Below are 21842 nucleotides of genomic sequence, written 5' to 3'. Positions count from 1 at the left end.
TAGAGGGCAGCCCCCGAATCTCCCTCCCATGGTGGCAGCCATAGAGGGCTCTGGACAGCAGCTTTGTTGCCGAAATGTCCAATTCCTCGCCCGGCCACCAGGGGGCTTAAAAAAACTCTCATTAAGCATAGTGTTACGTATAACAACGTACTAATATGTGTAATCAAGTTCCTTGAATTCCCAGCTCCCATTTTTAAAAGAAGTAAATCTCCAGCAGTTTCCCTCATAAAATCAAAGGGCGTATCTCCACAGCAAAGGAAGCTCAATACTTTCGTTTTAAAAAATGAAAGCTGGCAATGCAGGGAATCTGCTTGCTATTTGATTGTTATTTTCCAAAAAGTCTCTGGTGGAGGGGGGGGGGGAATGGCGGCTGTGACAGCCTCGTGTCACTGGAACCCAGGAGCCTAACCCCATACACAGACGCTGTTTTCCGGCTGTGGGGTGAGCTCGGCCACCTCTGAGAGCCAGTTTGGTGCGAGAGCCAGTTTGGTGTACTGGATAGAAGCGCAGACTTCTAATCTGGCGAGCCGGGTTTGATTCTGCACTGCCCCACATGCAGCCAGCTGGGTGACCTTGGGCTAGCCACAGCACTGGTAAAGCTGTTCTGATCAAGCAGTAATCTCAGGGCTCTCTAAGCCTCACCTCTCTCACAGGGTGTCTGTTGTGGGGAGAGGAAAGGGAAGGCGACCGTAAGCCACTTTGAGACTCCTTTGGGTAGAGTAAAGCGGCATATAAGGATCAACTCTTCTTCTTCAGTAATATCACGGCTGTCTCAGTCTCACCCAACTCACCGGAAGCCGCTTTGAGACTCCTTCAGGTAGAGAAAAGCGGCATATAAGAACCAACTCTTCTTCTTCTTCTGAGGCTAACACTGGAGAAAAGTCTTTGGTGTTGTAGGCGGTGCCTCACCAGTAAGTCCAGGATCACCTTTCTCTCTTTCCCTCCTCCCTCCTGCTGCCTCAGAGAAAGGGGGAAATGGGGGCGCAGAGGACAACAAAAACAATGATTGCCTGAAAAAAAAGATACCTGGGGGGAAATCCCCGAACTGATAACAACACTCCTGAAGAATCAGGATAACCAAAACAGTGCCCTACCTGAACTCCGGATCCGAAACTAATGTGAACATTTTGGAAGTGCACAACCCTAATTCTGTTGCTAGGCCAAAGTGGAGGTACCTGAGGTTCATAGCGCAGCAATATGTCATACTCCATGGAGAAGGGAACATTATTGATCTGGAACTCCACCACGCTGCCTTCCAAAGCCCGGGCAAACCCCAGCCCGGTCCATGTGGCTGGGTGGCCTGTAAGGTGCACTCGCTCCATGACTTCCGCACCCTGCCAAGAGAAATGGGTACAAAAATTGCCCTCTCTGCAGGACAGCACCCTGCCAACTCAGCCCCCGCCTGGCTGCTGTCCCCTCAGTGCTTCCCCCGTCTCAGTCCTTTGAGCTATCCCTGACTTCATTAGCAACAGAGGGAAGCAGTATATGCACTGGCATCATGGGACACACTGGTGCTCTTTGCTCCATACTCTTTGAATCCAGGCAAGAAAACTGCGGATCATGATGTTCTGGCTGCTCTGGATGTTAAGTACCAGCAGACCAGGCCTCGGAGCATTGCCAGAATTGACTCTCATTTAAGAAGAACACGTATTTCATTATGCCAATAAAAGTGTCGCAGAGGAATGGCGTTGATGCTACTACAGTCTTAAGGCCAATCCATTCTCTGCCTCCTCTGAGCCTGAGAGGGAGGTTTCCTGGAACGGACCCTCACATGGGCAGCAAAAGCAGGATTTCAATATGAAACGTCTACTGACTTGAGATCTTCACTAAGGAGTAAGCAGAGGTCTGTTTTCTGGGACTAAGGGCGTGCCGCATCAGATCCGTCACTCAGGCTTCCTTCACGGCTTGAAAGGCTGGCGGTTATCTCAAGCATTGACAATTGTGTCCAAGTGGGATACACACATTTATTTCACTTACACCCATAGCAAGGCAGCAGGCCAAGGCTAACAGAACCTGGGCTGATCCTGGCTCCAGCTCCCCTTTCTCCTGTTTCATGCTTCACTAGACCCAGCAGGCCGCTTCATATGCACCCCCAACAGGGGTGGTTCCTAGGGTCGCCAGGTACCCCATGCCCAGTGGGGAATGGGGGAGGGGTACAGCTTCAAGGCCCAGGTTGGGAAACTCTTGGAGGTTTGGGATAGAGCCTGGGGCGGATAGGGACTTCAGTTTGGCACATGGCCACCCGCCCTCCAAAGGAGCCATTATCTCCAGGGAAGCTGATTTCTGCTGTCCGGAGATGAGTTGCAATGCCCCAGGCCCCTAATGGAGGCTGTCAGCCCTAGTCTGAACCTTTCCCCCTGTCAGCCCCTTCCTCACCTGGCGGAGTCTGGCCTCTTCGGCCTCGTAGGTGTAGTGGTCCAACGCTATGTGGAAATAGCCAGTCTGCACTTGGTTGCACTGCCTGCCTACCATGTGGTTGCGGCAGCGACACTGACCTGTCTCCGCAGCACACCTAAGGGGAGAAAGGGCAGAGCATCGTAGAACGTCAGGGTGGGCCGACCCCGTCCTCTGGGGCCTCCCCTCCCCTCAGTTCCCCAAGCAATCTAGTTCTCGTGCCACAGCAGTGCCCCCAAGCCCTCCCTCCCATCTCCCCCCGCGATCTATTTAACTAGTGGCTGTAAACAAGAAGATACTAGGGAAGCTGCAGTGCATTGGGACTGGATATCCATCGACTAGTTGCCCAAGTCGAAAGAACAATCATGAGGCAAGTAACGCAGAGAATGGAGGATAGAGATGCACAGATACTGAGCTCAACATCTAACCGAACCTGTTCCCCTCAACACTGGGGAATCCTCCCCGTATATAGAGCCTCTCCTGCGTATTTAGGAATATTGGATGATAGTTCTCTTAGAAGAACATTTATTCTGATGCGGCTAAATATCTTCCCCTCCAGTGTATTCAGAGGTTACCTTTTGCACCTTTCCTTTGCGGAAAGGTTGTGACGTCATGGCTGTAGTGTACCTCAGTGGTCCCCAAGCCCCGGTTTGGGGACCGGTCCCGGTCCATAGATCAGTCAGTACCGGGCCGCAGCTCTTCCTCATCCACCTCCCCAGCAAAAGACTCCCCCTCCCCCCCCGGGCCCAAGCGCTGACCGGTCCCTGGTGATAAAAAGGTTGGGGACCACTGGTGTACCGGACACTTTGTATCACCCATTGATGGAGTGCCCTAGATTTTTCCACTTGCAAAAATCACTACTGGAGAAAACTGAAATCTACTAGTGTACATGAGAAGGACACAATGCATCAAATACTAGGTGAAAGTGATCCAGAGATTATCTGAGAAATAGCCAAGGTATTCTTAACAATACAAAGGGTGAATTGTTCATATCTGAGCCCTGTACTGGCTAAAAACAGACCTCTGTGAGCCCACTGTGGACCGCACATCACAATATGGCCATCTTGTAATATTTATATGTTATTGAAAGATTGTACCTATCACTTAACTGACCTGGTTTGACTACCATTTTATCTTCTGTTTATTATGCCAATAAAGATATTCTGTAATTCTCCCCCTGCAATCTATTGAACTAGTGTCTGAGCTCATGGAGAATCCCCACATTCACTCTTCTTGGGCCCCTGCCCCTCCGTGTTGGGCCTCCCCCCGCACTCTCTCGGCCAGTTCCTTACTGATTGTCATGAGCACCTCCCACGTCGCAGTCACAGGGCCGGCAGCCATGCAAGTCAGGGCTCAAGGCCCAGTGTTCAGGCTGAAAAGGAACAAAAAGCATGTTAGGGACCCCTTTTTTTAGGCAGGGGAGAGGATGTGAAAGTCAAAGGAGGACACTGACCAGGAGGAGGGCCTGTTCATCCATAATAAGATCTCTGGAAATTGCCCCCCACCCCAGGCAGGGAGGATGGACCAAGCAACCCTGGGTGTAAACTGCACAGAGCTTTTATTCCAACCCCAGATCGATTCAGTCCCTGCCCTCTACACAGAATGCGATTTCCGTTTGGATTTGGGGTGATTTTAATTTTCCTTCTGCAGCAAGGATTGATCCGGAGTGACCCTACCTTTATTGTGCAATATCTCAGACTGCTTTTAAGCCTGAATATCCATTTGGGAAAGAAAGCTCCGGATTGGGAAAGAAAGCTCCGTGGTAGAGAACCTCTGATAGGCTACACCTGGTCATGTGACATGCTTGCCTTAAAGGAGAAGCCCCTAATTTCTCTCAACTTCTGTCGGTCCTGGATTTTTCCTCCCTCCTCTGCCTTTTTTGATCCTCTCCCCCTCCCCTCCAAGAAAAGAAAGAGGCTTCCCTGCCTGGCTCCTCTCCGCCCCCTTCAAGAAAAGAAAGAAAGAGGCTTGGCTCCCCCCCACCTTCTGAGCCCCCCTAACCACGTGCAGAAGACTTTCCTGTTTCAATGGGGAAGGGGGGGGGGAAGGAAGAATCGAGTTCAAAGCAATCTGAATTCAACAGGATTGACAATGGAATAAAGAAAGTAAGTGCAGACTCTGCCCTGGTTAGAAAGTTAAGCTAGTATTTCTTGTGTTCTGAATGGCTTTCTTTTAGAGACCCGCCTGGCTAACTGATAAATTGATAGCTTGAAATTCGTTCTAATAAACTCGACATATGTTTTAACAAAGTCTGTTTCTTGTGCACACTCGCCCCACAGGGTTTAGGTCTGTGGACAAAACTGTTGGGGAAAGCCTCTGTCTCTCATCTTAAAAAGGCACTCCCAGTCTGAAAAGTCCATTCCGAGCCAGAGGGATCAATCACCTGACTTGGTAAAAGGCCACTAACGTTCTCAGATGCAAACGATTTGGGCAGCATCATCATCAGAGAATACTAATGTCTGACCAGCCCAGGAAACATCATCAATTATCATCAATCTGTTCCACATAATATATTTCTGGTAAGGCCTCAGAGGAGGACCGTGACTCATAGTTTAAGTGCCACTCAGCACTTAACACCCACTCAGGGAGGATGTCCCGCCCCTGAGTGCCTCCTCCTCCAACCGGCTTGCCTGTCTGTCCAGCAGCCAGCCAATCGCCTTCCATCCCCCACCCCTGACCAGCCCCTCCTCCTTCCACTTCCCTCTGAGGCTTGGAGGCTGCAGATCCCTGCTGCATGAGAGCTGCCCCTGCTGGTGAGTTCCCTAACAGCTGCCTGCAGCCTTTCCAGGTGGGGGGAGGGGGAGGCCGTCCGCAGAGTTCTTCCACCCCCCTCCCCAATCTAGCGCCTATTGTATTCCTGAATGCAACAGGCTTGGCCCCTAGTTATAAAAATAAAATAAGAGGATTGCCCAGCACTCACCAGACACTGGTTACAGCTGCGCCCAGTCACCAAACGTTTGCAGAAGCAGTCGCCGGTCATTACGTCACACTGGGGTCCATCCTGCACTGTGCCTCGTGGGTCACATTGGCATCCTGGGAGGGAGAGTGGATGAGATCATCCCAGTTAAATAACCTCCATCCTCTATGCTGAGAAATAGGTTTTAAATGCATTTATCCCTTTCACATTTCAGTTTTCTTTCGGGGAATTGAGGATGACGCTTATGAAGTGATCTCCTTTTCCCCTCAGAGCCATCTTGTGAGGTAAACTTAATTTGTTCAACACCCATATGGACATGAGAAGAGTCCTGCTAGATCAGACCAATGGTCCATTTAGTCCAGCATCCTGTCTCTTACACAGTGGCCAACCCGTTCCTCTGGAGCAGGGGTAGTCAACCTGTGGTCCTCCAGATGTCCATGGACTACAATTCCCAGGAGCCCCTGCCAGCATTTGCTCTCAAGCAGGGGTAGTCAACCTGTGGTCCTCCAGATGTTCATGCATTTGCTCCTGGGAATTGTAGTCCATGGACATCTGGAGGACCACAGGTTGACTACCCCTGCTCTGGAGGACCAACAACTGGGCATGGAGTCTGAGAACTTCCCCAGATGTTGCCTCCAGGTTCTGGCCTTCAGAGGTTTAGTGTCTCTGGACATGGAGGTTCACTTTGGTCACCATGGCTAGTAGTCACTGACAGAAAGACCTCTCCTCCATGAATCTAATTCCCTTTTAAAGCTGCTTATGCCTGTGGCTATCACCGCATCCTCTGGCAGCAAATTCCACATTTTAATCACTTGCTGAATAAAGAAGTGTTTCTTCTTGTCCGCCCTGAATCTTCCAGCCGTCAGCGCCACTGGGAGGCCTCAAGTTCTATCATTTTGGGAAAGGGAGAAGAATTTCTTGTGATTTTTCACCACCACATGCATAATTTCTTCTCATCCCCGTTACTTATCTCATTTTTTAACTGAAAAGTCCCCGACTCCTAAAGGTGATACTGTTAGCGTAACCTGGGAGTTTATGTTATTAAAAATATCAGCAGTTATACTGTATATAAAAGTGGGGGTCATCAACCCACGGTCCGCGGCCCGGAGCCGGGCCGCAAAGGCCACAGTACCGGGCCGCCGGCAGCCGCGCCTGCCTCCCCCTGCCCACAGCGAGAAGGAAGGGAAGAGGCAGGCGCAGCCGCTGGCACGCCGGTGACGCAAACGCGCAATTGCAGCGCATGCGCATTAGCGCCCCCTGGTGGCGAAACCGCGCATGCGCAGCAACTGCACATGTGCGTTTTTGCAGCGCCCGGGCCATCGGCTCTCCCCTCACCCCAGAGGCGGTCCCTGACCTGAGAAAGGTTGGGGACTGCTATATAAAAGGACAAGTTTACTAGCTAACCAGGATAGGGGAAACTGGAAGGTAAAACAATAAAACACATAGCTTCTTTAGCTCATACAGGAGCTCTACCCCTCAGCTGTTACATGGTGAAGATTCAAGATGGATCTACCTATCTGCTTAAAGTGGATGTCTTCTCAAACAAAAGGAGGAAGGAGAATTCTTCTCTTCCTGCTAAAGTTGTGTACCGGGTAAACAAGCATGAGGAAATGGCCCCTAAACAAATCTGCATATCCATAAACAGACCACATGACCCACTCTGCCTGTCCCCACCAGCAACAAGTGTAAACAAATAGTTAACCCTGTAACTCAGGGGTAGTCAAACTGCGGCCCTCCAGATGTCCATGGACTCCAATTCCCAGGAGCCCCTGCCAGCAAATGCTGGCAGGGGCTCCTGGGAATTGGAGTCCATGGACATCTGGAGGGCTGCAGTTTGACTACCCCTGCTCTAGCAGATATTAAAACTTCCCAGAAGCCTACCCACAACAGCACCCTATGGTGGAAGCAACGGTGGCTCCGAGTCCCTTAGAGGGCCGAGACGGACGGACCAGACTGCTCAGAGAGAAGGGCCCCTTACGTCGACAGCCTTGTGGGTTGTCCGCACTCATTCCAAAGAAGCCGGCTTTGCATCTGTCGCAGCGGGGTCCCTGCACGTGCTCCTTGCAGCGGCACTGTCCCGCGATCAGCCTCAGCACCGGATCGTCATGCGCGTCGCACACTCCGCCGTCGAGGGTGCCGTCAGGGTCACAGTCGCAGGCTGGAAGGCAGGGGGAGATGTCAAGGGCGCAAAGAGAGTGGCGCTCACTATTCAAGGGGCCAAGAGAGCCCTGGAGAAAAGAAACTTAATCTATCCCTCATCTAACCTATGTAACAACCAGCCTGCACCGTATTCTAGCCAATGAGCGGTCTCAGGCCGGATGGAGAGACCTGCTGTAGCGATATTATTATTATTAATTATTATTATTATTTAATTACATTTATACTTCAAACAATGAGCCTCTTGTGGCGCAGAGTGGTAAGGCAGCCGTCTGACAGCTTTGACCATGAGGCTGGGAGTTCAATCCCAACAGCCGGCTCAAGGTCGCCTCAGCCTTCCATCCTTCCGAGGTCGGTAAAATGAGTACCCAGCTTGCTGGGGGGTAAACGGTAATGACTGGGGAAGGCACTGGCAAACCACCCCGTATTGAGCCTGCCATGAAAACGCTGGAGGGCGTCACCCCAAGGGTCAGACATGACTCGGTGCTTGCACAGGGGATACCTTTACCTTTACCTTTATACTTCAAACAAAGGTGTAGCATTGCTTAGAATGGCACCGTCAAAAAGTCTGTTTTAATTTTCTAGCACCCTGTAAGTTAACACTGGGTATTTTATTTTGAGGTGGCCTTTTAAAACCAGTGGAATTTTAGGCTATTAGCTTCTGCACAACCGGTAGCATTCATCACATGAGTACCCAGATGCTGACACCAGGTAGGATGCAATGGATCGCTGTAAACTGTAGATTTTTCAGCCCTCCATTTCTATTCAGGAGACTTCAAAAGCTACAGTTCCCATCAACTATGGAAGAAGATCACATTGCGGAAGATTAGGGAACAAAATTTCCAGGAAACGGATGTCCTGTTTTCTGTATTCTGTTAAGTGTTATTTCCCATGTCAGATTACTTCCCTGTCCTGTGTTTAAGACAAGTAACATTTGAGGCTTGAAGAAGAAGAGTTGGTTCTTATATGCCCCTTTTCTCTACTGGAAGTAGTGTCAAAGCGGCTTAGTTGCCTTCCCTTTCCTCTCCCCACAACAGACACCCTGTGAGGTGGGTGAGGCTGACAGAGCCCTGATATCACGGCTCGGTCAGAACAGCCTTATCAGTGCTGTGGTGAGCCCAAGGTCACCCAACTGGTTTCATGTAGGGGAGCGCAGAATCAATCCTGGCTCACCATGTTAGAATTCTTTGCTCCTAACCACTACACCAAGAGCCTCTTGTGGCGCAGACTGGTAAGGCAGCAGACATGCTGTCTGAATCTCTGACCACAAGGCTGGGAGTTGAATCCCAACAGCCGGCTCAAGGTTGACTCAGCCTTCCATCCTTTCAAGGTTGGTAAAATGAGTACCCAGCTTGCTGCTGGGGGGTAAAACGGTAATGACTGGGGAAGGCACTGGTAATTTGCCTTCCCAGAGAGCCAGTTTGGTGTAGTGGTTAGGAGTGCGGACTTCTAATCTGGCATGCCAGGTTCGATTCTGTGCTCCCCCACATGCAACCAGCTGGATGACCTTGGGCTCGCCACAGCACTGATAAAACTGTTCTGACCGGGCAGTGATATCAGCGCTCTCTCAGCCTCACCCACCCCACAGGGTGTCTGTTGTGGGGAGAGGAATGGGAAGGCGACTGTAAGCCGCTTTGAGCCTCCTTCGGGTAGGGAAAGGCGGCATATAAGAACCAACTCTTCTTCTTCAAACCACCCCCTATTGAGTCTGCCAAGAGGACGCTAGAGGGCGTCACCCCAAGGGTCAGACATGACCCGGTGCTTGCACAGGGGATACCTTTACCTTTAACCACTACACCAAGCTGGCCCCAGTGTCTTGGGGACATTGGTGAGAAAGCTGGTGGCTACCTCAGTATGCACATATTCATATCTACATTTTCCAACTACCCACATCTGCCCAAATATCTGAAGCCCTGACAGGAATGCTTACAAGAAAGTGAGCGGGTTTGAATTGATTATGTGGGTATTTTTGCATCATTAATCCACTCAATATGGGGACAGACTAGTCTGATGGTCTTCAAAATACCTTACATTGCTTTAACTCGTAAGAACAGGCGTACTAGCTTCCTGCCTGCCTAGAAATGTTGCCCCTTAAATCTCTACACGTTTACTAAATCACATGCTAAATTCTACACAGAAACTAATTGCACTGCCTTAACACTCTTAAGAGACCTGCTGTCCCCTCCAACCAGGCAATGAAAATTTAGATTTTGGAGCCTCTTGAGTACTTCCCGCCCCAAAGACACCAATAGTCACCACGGCACACGCTGGGATCACGAATGTCCTTCGTGGGGTCCTTGTAGTAGAAGGGCTTGCAGAGCTGGCAGTTGCGCCCCATGGTGTTGTGCTGACAATCGTCACAGACCCCGCCACTGCTGTTGCCCGTGGCCAGGTACACAGCCATGTCGAAGTGGCACTTGTGCGAATGCTCGTTGCAGTTGCATTCTGTAAAGACAGTGAGGAATGCTAGCATGCTGGCTCCTGCCCCTAATCCATGAGCCCAACATCTAAATAGCCATCGTCTCTCCCCTAAAGCATGAGGAGCAGCTCAGCTTCATGCTGCCTGATGTGCATGCAAGAGTGGCCTCCAACCTTGCTGAGCTGGAGGACAGTTTTGGAATTCTGAGAAAGGACCACCACAAAATGGCCGCTATGAAGGATGGCTGCAACAGCAAAATGGCTGCCATGGAGCTATGGGACCCATTCAAAATACTGGAAAGTTCCAATAAAATGTCAAGAGGTTCTGAGACAAGCAATCTCCTACAAATGAGGCAGTTGTTTCTGAAGGGATGTTCCCCAGCAATGACAAAATGATTTGGGGTCCTCTGAAGCACCTTCTGCTTCAATGAGGTGGAGAAAATCCAGGATTAACACTTTAATTTGGGGAAGAGATCCTCTAGGGAAGAAGCCAATGAATGCCAGAAAAATGTGCCTGGGTGTTAAGACGTTTGAAGATTGATTTCACTTTGTAGTCAGATAACTCGGACTTGCGGTGGGAACGCCATTTGGTGCGCAAACCTCATGGAGGGGGGACGACCAGAATGTAACTGTTCCTGGAAAACTCCATGAGGCATCCTCAACAATGTATGTTTTGTGATGGCAGCTTCCTGCTGATGCTCCCTCAAGACTCCCAATAAAGCTACCTTTACCCATCTCTACAAAGAATTTGCTTTGGTGTCTTCAGGGGCAAGTGTCCCAGGGTCATGACACCTGTGCTAAAAATCATCTCCAAGTAGAAAAGAACAAGGCGATGCTTCCACTTTCCCCGATGCTACCTCTCTTGGGTCTCGATTCCGCTCAGGAGGCACAGCCCTACTTCAGGCATCCCTCTTCTCCCAGCAGCCCTTCTCCACTCACTTTTGCACGCATTGGTGCGGCGCCCCTCAGCTGGACGCCAGGGCAGCTCGTTGTAGAAGCTCTCACACTGCTCACAGTTCAGCCCTTTGGTGTTGTGCTTGCAGACACAGCGGCCGTGCACCTGTTGATAAGCGAGAGGGACGTGGAATCCTTCGGGCACATGGTGCAGTGCTGAACATGCCCAACACTTCCTCCCAGCACCGAACCATGTGTGTGTTCCTCACCCTACCCACACAGCGTACAACTACAGAAACTGCATTCCACCCCACACATACAAGGCAAAAGCCATGAGTATCTTTGGTTCTGGCACAGAATTCAGTACCTTGAACGGCTTCAAAAAGAACATCAACAAGCCACAACCTAACACTGTGAATTCTAGTTCTAAACTTGAAAATCCAAAGAACCAGGGGCTTTCCGCACCAGGATCTTTGTAGCAAATTGGTTGCTGAATGAAAAACGCCATTTAAAATAGTGGAATTCGTCGTTATGCATACCTGCCTTTGTAGTGGAATCCAGTTGCGTTTTGTAGCGTTTCCCACAGGCTTCCGGTCTCGGCAAAAATCGCTAGAAAGGAAGGGCTATTGCCAAGCTCGTCCCGCCCCTGGCCGTCAAGCAGCCAATGGGCAGCCGTTAGCATGCTCCCAAACAGCCCCTTTCCCTTTAAGAAAGTTAAAAAAAAAAAAAAGACCCATTGCAACGAATCTGTGTTGATTCGTTGCAACGGAGAGACCCATCCAGCTGCCTGGTGTGTTTGAGCTGTCGTTTGATCGTTGCCATGCTCCCTCCGAGTGAAAAAAAAAAATCCCCCCCCTCTCACGGGCCCGATTTTCGGCTGAATGAATGTGTAAAAGATAAAGGGAAAATACATCAGCAAACGGGCTTTTCTGTTGTTTGTGCTTAGTGACTCTGGGGAGGGACTGAAGCCGGGGAAGCCTCTAAATAGAAAGAGGCTCGCTGGTGCGTTTATCCCCGCTCGCTTGGAGAAAAAAAAATGGCGATCGCTTCGCCGGAAGATCAGAGGAGAGAGCCAGGGGGAGGGACTTTGTAGAAACCGCAACAATGTTAACACACAGGTCTTTTTCGCTAGTGTTGCAGATTGGTTGCAGGAGTGTATCGCTTTCCGGAGGGTGAATCCACTTTTGGGGATTTCCCTGAAAGCGCTACAAGGAAGCGCTTTTTGCAGATCGGTTTCAGGTGTGTGGCAGATTGTCAACGACGTTGTGCATAACGGAAAATCAGTAGCGTTTTCAATTGGCAACCATTGTGCGATTTTGAAGGCGTGCGAAAAGCCCCCCAGTATGGTGCATTGCAGTCTTTCTCAACCTTTTTACTGTGGAGAAACCCCTCAAACATTCTTCAGACTTCAAGAAAGACCAGAAGATTAGCAGGTCACACTTCCCTGCCATGCCCCCAAAAGTCACGTCACCAGAAGTGACATCATGTAGACACTCCCACAGGATATGACATCATACTCCGTTCCACCCCCCCGCCCGCCATACAATGCCAGAAACAGCCCAGTGGCCTACTCTGGGGCAGGCACCCACCTCTCTGTCACCCCCTGCCATCTCCCCAACTCAGTTAAGTTAAAATGATAATGCTCATCTCTCTGGACTCTAGTTGCTACCAGACGTGATGAGCCTTGGCCAGCAAGGACTTGTATGTTCAGGGCCCCTCCCCTTCTTAAACCCTCCCCCAGGCTCATCATTGGCCATTTGGGGGGGTGGATGAGGTCAACATAGCCATATATGGTAATTTCACCAGATATTTTTTCAAAGAAATATATATAAAATATTTTAATTAATTAATTCCTATCCAATCAGGGAAATCTTTCTGGAGGCTGTCAAGAAACTGCTCTGTGAGAACAGCTCTAACAGGACTGTGACTAGCCCAAGGTCACTCAGCTGGCTGCATATGGAGGAGCGGGGAATCAAACCCGGCTTGCCAGATTAGAGGCCGCTGCTCTTAACCACTACACCAAGCTGGCTCTCAGATAGACAGACAGAGAAGCTGTACTTGGCAGAGTCTGAGAACCTGGAGGGAGAACAAGAAGGACTTCCAATAGTTAGATAGTGAGTCTCAGAGCTCTGTGTTGTATCTCATCTTCCTATCTAGCCACAGCCAGCTAGCAGAAGATACAATAAATCTCAGTAGTAGTAGCAAAAGCTTGGTGGTTCAAGGGGCCTCCTACTGAGGCACAGATCTATTTCGTTTCAACATTGTGTTCCAGATCGTTCATTGGACCCCTAAAAGAGCATCCTTTGATACTTCTACATTGTACTGTAGAATGAAGTATCACAGGCAACTGAAAGACCTTGAACCACCAGAGATGTAGGGTTAACATTACACAGACAGCTGTATATGCGGAAGAAGTTCAGCAGGAACTTTATAGCTATGTAGCAAATGGAGAACTAGTACCAGTTGAATATCTCTATGACATACAGCTATTAAGAGCAAAGAGGGCCTCTATGGTATCCCTCAAGATGGAATAAGGGGTGTTCTTTTTGTGTGTATATGAGAGAGAGAGAAAGTTTGAACTTGAAATATGCAAGATCGGCAGTGTGCATAACTGAGCAGAATATAAAGGGTGTCCAGCAGGGGGCACTGGAGGAAATCTATATTTAGCATAGATAGGGTAGGAACGTCCTGATGATTTTAAAATTATCTCCTCCAGTGTCCTGATTGGCTCAACAGGAGACTTCCTGCTCTTTGAGTATACTTCCTTCCTGCTTGCCTCTAGAACAGTTGTTGGACAACAGAAAAATGACCCCAGGCAACAGTTAGTTAGACTGTAGGTCTCTCTCTCTCCATGGTTGTTTATCTCCTGAATAAAAACTATATTATTCTTTAAGGAACCCGGTATTGTGCTCTCTCTCTGCACATTCAAACTCTGCCAGCATGGAATAGGATCTGGGAGACCAAGGTTCAGATCCCCACTCTGCTTTGAAAGCTTGCTGTTGTCTCTGGGCCAGTCACTCAGCCCAAACTACCTCACAGGGGCATTGTTATAAAGGCAAAACGAAGGAGGGAGAATTATGTTGTGGATTTGGGTCTCTGCTGAATAGAAAGACTGGGTATAGACATCTATATAAGCCAAAAGAGTACCAGGGCCTTACCATGCCTTCCACATCAGCAGGGCTGCCGGGAAGAGGGGCACACTCCGAGGCATGCCCGTAACAGAAGCAGTTGCCACGCAGCACCATCTCATAAATGGCGTAGTAGTACTTCTCTTTGATTTCCCGGCGTGAGTCCAGAAGATTATCTCCTAGTGTGTGCAGCTTGGTCAAGTTCACCCGCAGGTTGGTGACCTTCAGGAGGTCTTAGAGGGAAAGAATTGGAGGAGGGGAGGTGGAAGGGAGAGATTCTCATTGCCACTGGCCCAATTGCCCAGAGGATATTGTAAGCTTCGGAGTATTTGAGCTTTAATATCTGTTAAGTTCTTATTGTTATAGTGTTATTACTGTTATCACCTGTTACCATATGTTATCTGTATCTTTTCCTGTTTTCTGTAAACCACCCTGAGCCCTCGAGGAGGGCGGTATATAAATATAATAAATAAATTAAAAAGATCAAGATGGGCGGCCGTGAAGAAGCAAGCCGTGACTGCGCTGTTACAAATTTTGTTGAGCTTTACGGTGCTGCTGGACGCTCGCTCTTTAATATCTAAGTTATCAATCAGAGAATATCGCAGCAGGTGGAAAGGGATAACTCCCCCCCCTCCCCCAGATGCACCCAGAGTCAAGATCTAAATCCACCCTCAGCCCAAGCAGAAAAAATGTCTACGGCCACAATAATCCAGCTGCAAATAGAACCAGACAGAGAGTCGCCTGCAGACTGTACTAGGATCCTAGATACTGGTTAATTAATTCATGTATACACACGTTTCTACGAATGTACATACAAAAGAAAGAGATCCTCTTTCTTAGGAATTGGGGAGGGTGGGCAATGTCTGTGCCCCGTGCCCTGATCTAGATGGCCTGAACTTCTCACATCTTGGAAGCTAAACAGAGTCAGCCGTGTTTAGTATTCAGATGGGAGGCTATCAAGGAATTCCTGGGTCTCTATGCAGAGGTAGGCAGTGGCAAACCATCCCAGTTAGTCTCTTGCCTTGAAAATCTATGGGATCACTTCGACTTGACAGCAGTTTACACACGTGCCCTGCGCAGTCTCTTGAGAATGAAGATCTGGTATTTATGCTGGCGATGCACTTAGGAACTTTGCAGGGTCTGCAAAACGGAGCTCTTCCTCCAGGCGTTTGGTTGAGGCCAGGGAAGATTCCCGATGTTTCCATCAGGGACCCCTTCCCAAAGTTTATTAGAGTCTGTTAGATCTGCACCTATTCACTCCTAGTGGAAGAAGACTCGGCCTCCAGCCGAACGAGGCGGGATGGGATAGATGGTTGAAATACATTTTTGACCTCTTGCTTGTCTATTGTAATTGGGGTTTTATGGGGGTTTCATTGTCTTTTAATGTTTTATTCTGTGAAGCGCCATGGGTTCCTAGGAAATGCGGCGGCATATAAATCGAAATAATAAGAATAAATCAATAAACCAATAAACCAATAAACCAATAAACCAATAAACCAATAAACCAATAAACCAATAAATCAATAACGGGATCACATTGGAAACAGAACACTTTTCAGGAGCTAACATGAAGCAACATGTCCAGATTCCTGGTATAGGGAGGGGGGAGGGATTGTGGGTACTGTCTCTTTGCAAACCATTCTCACTAAAGAGTTGCCATTTCATAAATAAGCACAGGTTGCGTGTATTTGTGTTGCTGAATACAACAGCTGCCTCCAACAGATTTCAGACACTGTGGGGTATGGCGTAGTTTGTTGTGGGCTCGATTTCAAGCAAAGCAATACAAGGTTGGGGAGTTCATGCAGTGAATTTCCCTCCGTTAATGAACCGTCTCTGAAGTGCTACGGTCATTTCAAACAGTGCCACTCCCACCCCCCTTTTTGCCGCGCCATCTTCCTCGGACCTATTTTTTTAACATTCTAAGTTGAGCGCTATAGCGTTACGCTAATGCAGAACTAAAGAACTGACTCAGTGGAGTTAGGGCATCTCACTGGTACTGCTATAGCGAAAAAAGGCAGGAGGAAAAGGCGGCATTGTACAAAGCCCTAGGGGCATTTTGGACAGCACACCACAGAGATTCAGAAGAGCAATGAAGGACAGGAAACAAAAGAAAGCCATTTCCCTCAAGAGCGGCTCAAGCACATTTTGCTAACCTAGAATCATAGAATATTGGAGTTGGAAGGGGCCACACAGGCCATCTAGTCCAACCCCCTGCTCAACGCAGGATCAGCCCAAAGCATCCTAAAGCATCCAAGAAAAGTGTGTATCCAACCTTTGCTTGAAGACTGCCAGTGAGGGGGAGCTCACCACCTCCTTAGGCAGCCTATTCCACTGCTGAACTACTCTGACTGTGAAAAACTTTTTCCTGATATCTAGCCTATATCGTTGTACTTGTAGTTTAAACCCATTACTGCATGTCCTCTCCTCTGCAGCCAACGGAAACAGCATCCTGCCCTCCTCCAAGTGACAACCTTTCAAATACTTAAAGAGGGCTATCATGTCCCCTCTCAACCTCCTTTTCTCCAGGCTGAACATTCCCAAGTCCCTCAACCTATCCTCATAACCTAACCTGACACAAGCTGGTTTGTATGAACAGGTAAATGAATCCTGCTAGCAGCCAGTTACTAAAATGGGCCTGTCCGAAATGACAGGGGAGAAAACGGAATACAAAAGCTGTTGGAAAACAGCCTGTAGCTCTTAGAATCAGAGGCACTGGCCCATCTTGCGGCTCTGTTCTGAGAAATTCTTCATCAGCTCTGCCTTATTTATTATTAAAAGGTGTCGTCCACCCAAAGCTAACCCATACAAATTTGGCACTACAAGATTCCACTCTCTTTCCGAAGTGCAAGCCTCCTCTTTGTGCCCCAGGATCCCAGCCTCTCTGAAGGGGAGGCAGGGTGTTTTCTGCTGCCCCCAGCCACGCCCTCCCCATTTCAGCCCACATCCCACACAGAGACTCACTCTGGATTTTTGGACTATAGGGGTCTCGAATGTAGATGGCTGGATCCAGCACTCTGTAAATTACCTGTAGGAAAGAAGGGAGACAGGACAGTGCAGGAGAGCCTGGGAATATTGCATGAAATCAATAACCAGCTCGGAGTGCACCCTAACCAGTGTGGTATAGGGGTTAGAACGTCAGGCTCAGATTCGGGAGACCCAGGTTCAAAATCCCCTGGAAGCTCACTTCTGATTGTAGGCCAGACTCACACCCTCAGCTTAACTTACTCCTCAGGGTTGTTGTGAGGAAAGAAGGTAGAAGAGAATGGTGTAGGCCACTTAGCGTTTAACTCCTGTGTTTATTGGAAATCTGTATTTTGGTACTAATTTTATGCATCAAATCTTTATTGTAAACCACCCTGAGTCTCACGAGATGGGGCAGTTAATAAATATAATTATAAAGAAAGAAAGAAACGAGGGAGAAAAATGGGGTGTAAGTGGCACAAAGAAAGAAACTGACTAAAAGGTAAATGGCGCCCTTTGCTTTAAGCCCCCATCTCAAGACAGAAGGCAAATCCACAAGGTATAAATCAGGGGTGGCCAGACCGTGGCTCCCCAGAGGTCCATGGACTACATTTCCCATGAGCCTCTTGGCAGGGGCTCATGGGAATTGTAGTCCATGGACCTCTGGGGAGCCACCGTTTGGCCACCTCTGGTATAAACCAATCTGGGTGCTGAAAAACCCTGTGGGCTCCCCATGCCCCCTCCCACCCCATGGTTATTTCTCCTCCTTTTGACTCTCCCGCCGTCACTCACCTCTCCCTCAGTAGAGGGCTCAATGTCTGAGTAGCGGGACTCACAGATGACGTCATCCACCCGTCGCAAGGATCCGTGGGGGACGTGAGGGAAGGACGCAGCACAATCGTAGGCAAAATAACGGTATACTTGCCAGGTGCGGCCAAAGTCTGCTGAGCGCTCCACCAACATGGCTGCTGGACGGAAAGTCTGTTTGGGGGGGGGAGGGAGGTTGTGAAGAAACAAGGAGCACTGCACAGGCCCAGACGTTTCACCTAATAAGGCAGGTTGGGACCGCAAAAATCTACCTTTCCCCAAATTACAAGCATTTCTTAGATTTTTGTTCCACCCGTGATGTCAACAGACAGGAGACATCCACAATGCCACATTGGTATCCTGCACTGTGTATTCCTGCTGTGGTGAACGTACAGCCACGCCGTGGTACAAGGGATGCTCTGACACGTGGTTGCAATAGGCACCGAAACAGGAACCACAAAAAAGGAATCCTTCTTGTGTTCTCAGTCAGTCAATACTGAAAGCTTTTCCTCACTTTCTCAGATCCCTGTTCAGTTGGCCTCCATGCAGATGTTATTAACCAGTATGAAAGTGCCTCGCTGTCTCTGGTGCAAAATTTGTTCCCAGCAAGAAGCGAGATGGGTTGGATGTACTGCTCTGAAAACCTGCAGTAAGATGTGCACGCATAATGTCCCTCTGCTCAGGAGTGTACTGTTAATTAACGTACTTGTTGCGACCTTGGCACACCTGAATGGATCCTTAAATCATTTCTTGTTTGTGGGGTGGAGGGGAATTAATGACCTTTTTGTAATTGTGCAGTTATTTTAATTAAAAATAAACGAATGAGCAATTGCTTTGGCTACAAAGAGCAAAGCAGCAAATCACCACCATCACCCCTTTGGAACAATTAATTATGGATTCATTCAGGAATATTTCTGCCAATGAACAGGAAAAAAAAATTAACTGAGAAGAAGAGAGAGAAGAGCTGGGGGTTCCTTTGTGCCCTGCTTTTTACCACATGAAGGAGTCTTCCCTTTCCTCTCCCTACAACAGACACCCTCTGAAGTAGGTGGGACTGAGAGAGCTCTGTGAGAACTGTGGCTGGTCCACCCAGGTGGCTGCATTTGGCAGAGGAGTGGGAAATCGAACCCGGTTCTCCAGATTTGAAACCTCTGCTCTTAACCGCTACACCAAGCTGGTTCTCAACTAAGAAGTGGAAGTTGCTTTAAAGCAAAAGAAAGCAGCAAACTTTAAAGGTGTTTAGTTGTCTGTGATTTATTTATTTACTAGCAAGACAGCCCATTGCAACCAGGAATGCAATGGGCGCTAGGACCCAGGGGACACCGGCAGGCACAGCTCTCTCTCTCTCTCTCTCTCTCTCTCTCTCTCTCTCTCTCTCTCTCTCTCTCTCTCTTGCAGCAGGAGCCATAGGAGGTAAGCAGGGCTCCTTCATAGCAGGGAAGCAAGGGTCGTTTGCAGCACGCAGCCCTTTTCCTGGAGAAAGAGCCTCCCTGCTCCTGAATAAGACATACCTTAAAAGTCATAATGAGGTGAGTGAAATGGAACTCTGCTTCCAGGTCAAGGTGAATGCTGACCTGCTCCATACCTAGATAAACAGGGAAATTGGTGTTAGGCCCAGGCAAAACTCCGTTTCATAGCGGTCTGTCATTTTCAGTCTGTGCTGGGGAGGGGGACTGGCCTTTTAGAAAAAGAAAGTTTTTATAAATAAACCAACTTTTCACTGCCCAAAGGAGTCTCAAAGCGGCCTTCCTCTCCCCAGAACAGACACCCTGTGAGGTAGGTGAGGCTGAGAGAGCTGCTCTGCGAGAACAGTCCTATCAGGGCTGTGACTAGCCCAAGGTCACCCAGCTGGCTGCAGGTGGAGGAGCGGGGAATCAAACCTGGCTCACCAGATTAGAAGCTGCCACTCCTAACCCCTACAACCACACTGGATCTCAGAAATTATCAGGACCTCTTTCAAGGGAAAACAGTAATTGTGTGCATGCTTTGCGTGCCCATGGCTGATGACTGTCTTCTGCAATATGCAGCAGCCACAAGACAGGGGAGAACTATGCTTTAGGGAGAAACTTCAGCTTATGCCATGCACTGCAGGGTGCAACAGGTCTGAACAACGTCCGGCTTGAACTTGGGGTTGCAATCCTCCAGGTTGGGGGCCTGGAGGTCTCCCAGAATTACAAACTCATCTCCAGATTACAGAGATCAATTCCCCTAATGGCTGCTTTGAAGCATGGACTCCATGGCATTGTGCCCTCCCCGAACTATACCCTCCCCAGGTTCCGACCCTACATCTCCAGGAATTCCCCACCCCAGAGCTGGCAACCCTCCTTGAGCCAAGGCAACTGATGTGCTGGACTGCTGCCAGGAGCACGCCACTTCAGACAGCAGGTAACAAATACCGTTTTGGAATGCTCCCCTGTATTAAAATCTCTCCATGCATCTGAAACCAAACACAGCAGGAGAAGGAAGGAGACATTTTTTTGTTGCACGCTATTTGTTTCTTCGTTCGTTTGTTAATGTGTTTATGCTTTGGCTTTATGAACCACTCCTTCCTGCAAACAGGGTTGAGGCATTTCACAGCATACATTTCACATACGTCAAATTATAAAACCCCAACTAAAACAGTAGCTAAACCAGTGTAGGGCTCCATTCTCCTGCCTGTTCGTTAGTTGCTCCACTACTTCATTCTCTTCATTCGCTTTTCATCTTTCAGTTTAGGATAAGAGATGGAGGGAAGCTCATAACTTTTATTGGCTATTGTAGCTTGTTTCGGCCTCAACCAAAAGCAACTGGCCACCAAAACGGATTACAAAGTCTGTTGAAAAGGGGCCCTTTCTGTACTAGTCTGATGCAGAGCATTATACTACGCTTGGTTAAACCCCACAGTGTATTCACAAGCTGTTGCTTTGTGGGTGCTTTCCTTAGCTCTAGGGATGTCATGTCATGACCTGGATAGCCCAGACCTGCTTGATCTCATCAGATCTTGGAAGCTAAGCAGGGTCAGTCCTGCCTAGTATTTGGATGGGAGACCTCCAAGGAGCACTAGGGCCATGACATGGAGGCAGGCAATGGCAAACCACCTCTGGTTCATCTCTTGCCTTGGAAACCCTATGGGGGGGGGTTGCTATAAGTCCACTGTGTCTTGACAGCAAGTGAAAACATTCTTGCCCTTAATACCTGACAACTGACATGTTAAACAGGACCCTTTGCCCACCCCTCAATGCCTGCTGAAAAGATTAGTATGTGGGAATGTAAAATTAGAACCAAAGGGTGAGAGTGACACCCAGGAGTATCTTGTGCCAGTGGTATTTATGGGGGAGTCCTAGCTAACCCACGTATCATGCTGCTGTCCTGGGATGCAGAACCAGATGGTCCAGGAATCTGGGACAAGGCTCCCCAGTGACAGCTAGGCAGTCCCTGTGATCAGCCGGCCCTTCTCCTGTAGTCAGCAGGGCTCCCGTTCCCCCCCACCCCCCGCCTGGCAAAAGGCTCAGGAAAGAAAGGGTATGATTCAACATTTCCTCTGCGTGGGAGAGAAAGGAAAGACACAGCGCTCTGGGGACACCCTTGCACGGCTGCTGCCTCGGCTTTGCCAAGCCTTCAAGCAGAGAAGCACTGCATTCATGTGCCCAGGGCATGCTAAGTTCACAAGACAAGTTTGCCACATGGAGCTCAGAGGCATGGGCCTGGTGGCAGAGGGCTTTGTTTCCTTTCAGCAAGGATTGCCAACTCTGGCCTGGGAGTGGAATGCCACCAACAGGGTACATGCATACAACAGGACACAATTTTATCCCCTTAGATGGCAACTGTTGTGGGTGACTTCATCTTTCTCTCCAAAGGTGCCAAGCCCTATTGCTCACCTGGGTCCCTTGTTATCCGTGGCAGCCCCTATGACTTAAATAGCGTTTGGGGATCAGACTTTAAATTGCTATGCTTGCAACTAGGATTGCCAGCTCTGGGTTGAATACCTGGAAAATACCTGGAGATGGAGCCAGGAATGGGTGGAATTAGTTTTTTAATTTGTTTGTTTGTTTATTTATTTGTTTGTTTATTTATAATCAGTTTGATATACCACCACTCCTAACATAGTTGGCTTGTGGTGGTTCACAATCAATAAAAACAACATCAGTACATGAAAAACATCTTTAAAACATCCAACAAAACCCCAC

The 21842-nt window shown here is 48.9% G+C and overlaps 1 protein-coding gene across 1 annotated transcript in view; it reads right to left on the bottom strand.

The window, feature by feature from the left end:
* LAMB2 (laminin subunit beta 2) overlaps positions 1-21842 on the bottom strand; it is a 57700-nt gene that overhangs the window by 27068 nt on the left and 8790 nt on the right. The window contains exons 4-14 of the mRNA XM_077324903.1: positions 19188-19261; positions 17662-17850; positions 16870-16933; positions 13939-14141; positions 10826-10946; positions 9725-9913; positions 7290-7469; positions 5315-5427; positions 3687-3766; positions 2377-2512; positions 1176-1334 (exon numbers count right to left, since the gene is read on the bottom strand). Coding sequence (XP_077181018.1) covers positions 1176-1334; positions 2377-2512; positions 3687-3766; positions 5315-5427; positions 7290-7469; positions 9725-9913; positions 10826-10946; positions 13939-14141; positions 16870-16933; positions 17662-17850; positions 19188-19261 — 1508 coding nt within the window. The remainder of the gene's footprint in view (positions 1-1175; positions 1335-2376; positions 2513-3686; positions 3767-5314; positions 5428-7289; positions 7470-9724; positions 9914-10825; positions 10947-13938; positions 14142-16869; positions 16934-17661; positions 17851-19187; positions 19262-21842) is intronic.

Source organism: Paroedura picta, chromosome 3 (assembly GCF_049243985.1).
Source record: "Paroedura picta isolate Pp20150507F chromosome 3, Ppicta_v3.0, whole genome shotgun sequence".
NCBI classification, from domain to species: domain Eukaryota; kingdom Metazoa; phylum Chordata; class Lepidosauria; order Squamata; family Gekkonidae; genus Paroedura; species Paroedura picta.
The sequence above is the reverse complement of the archived record's forward strand: the minus strand, read 5'-3'. Positions and strand labels throughout refer to the sequence as shown.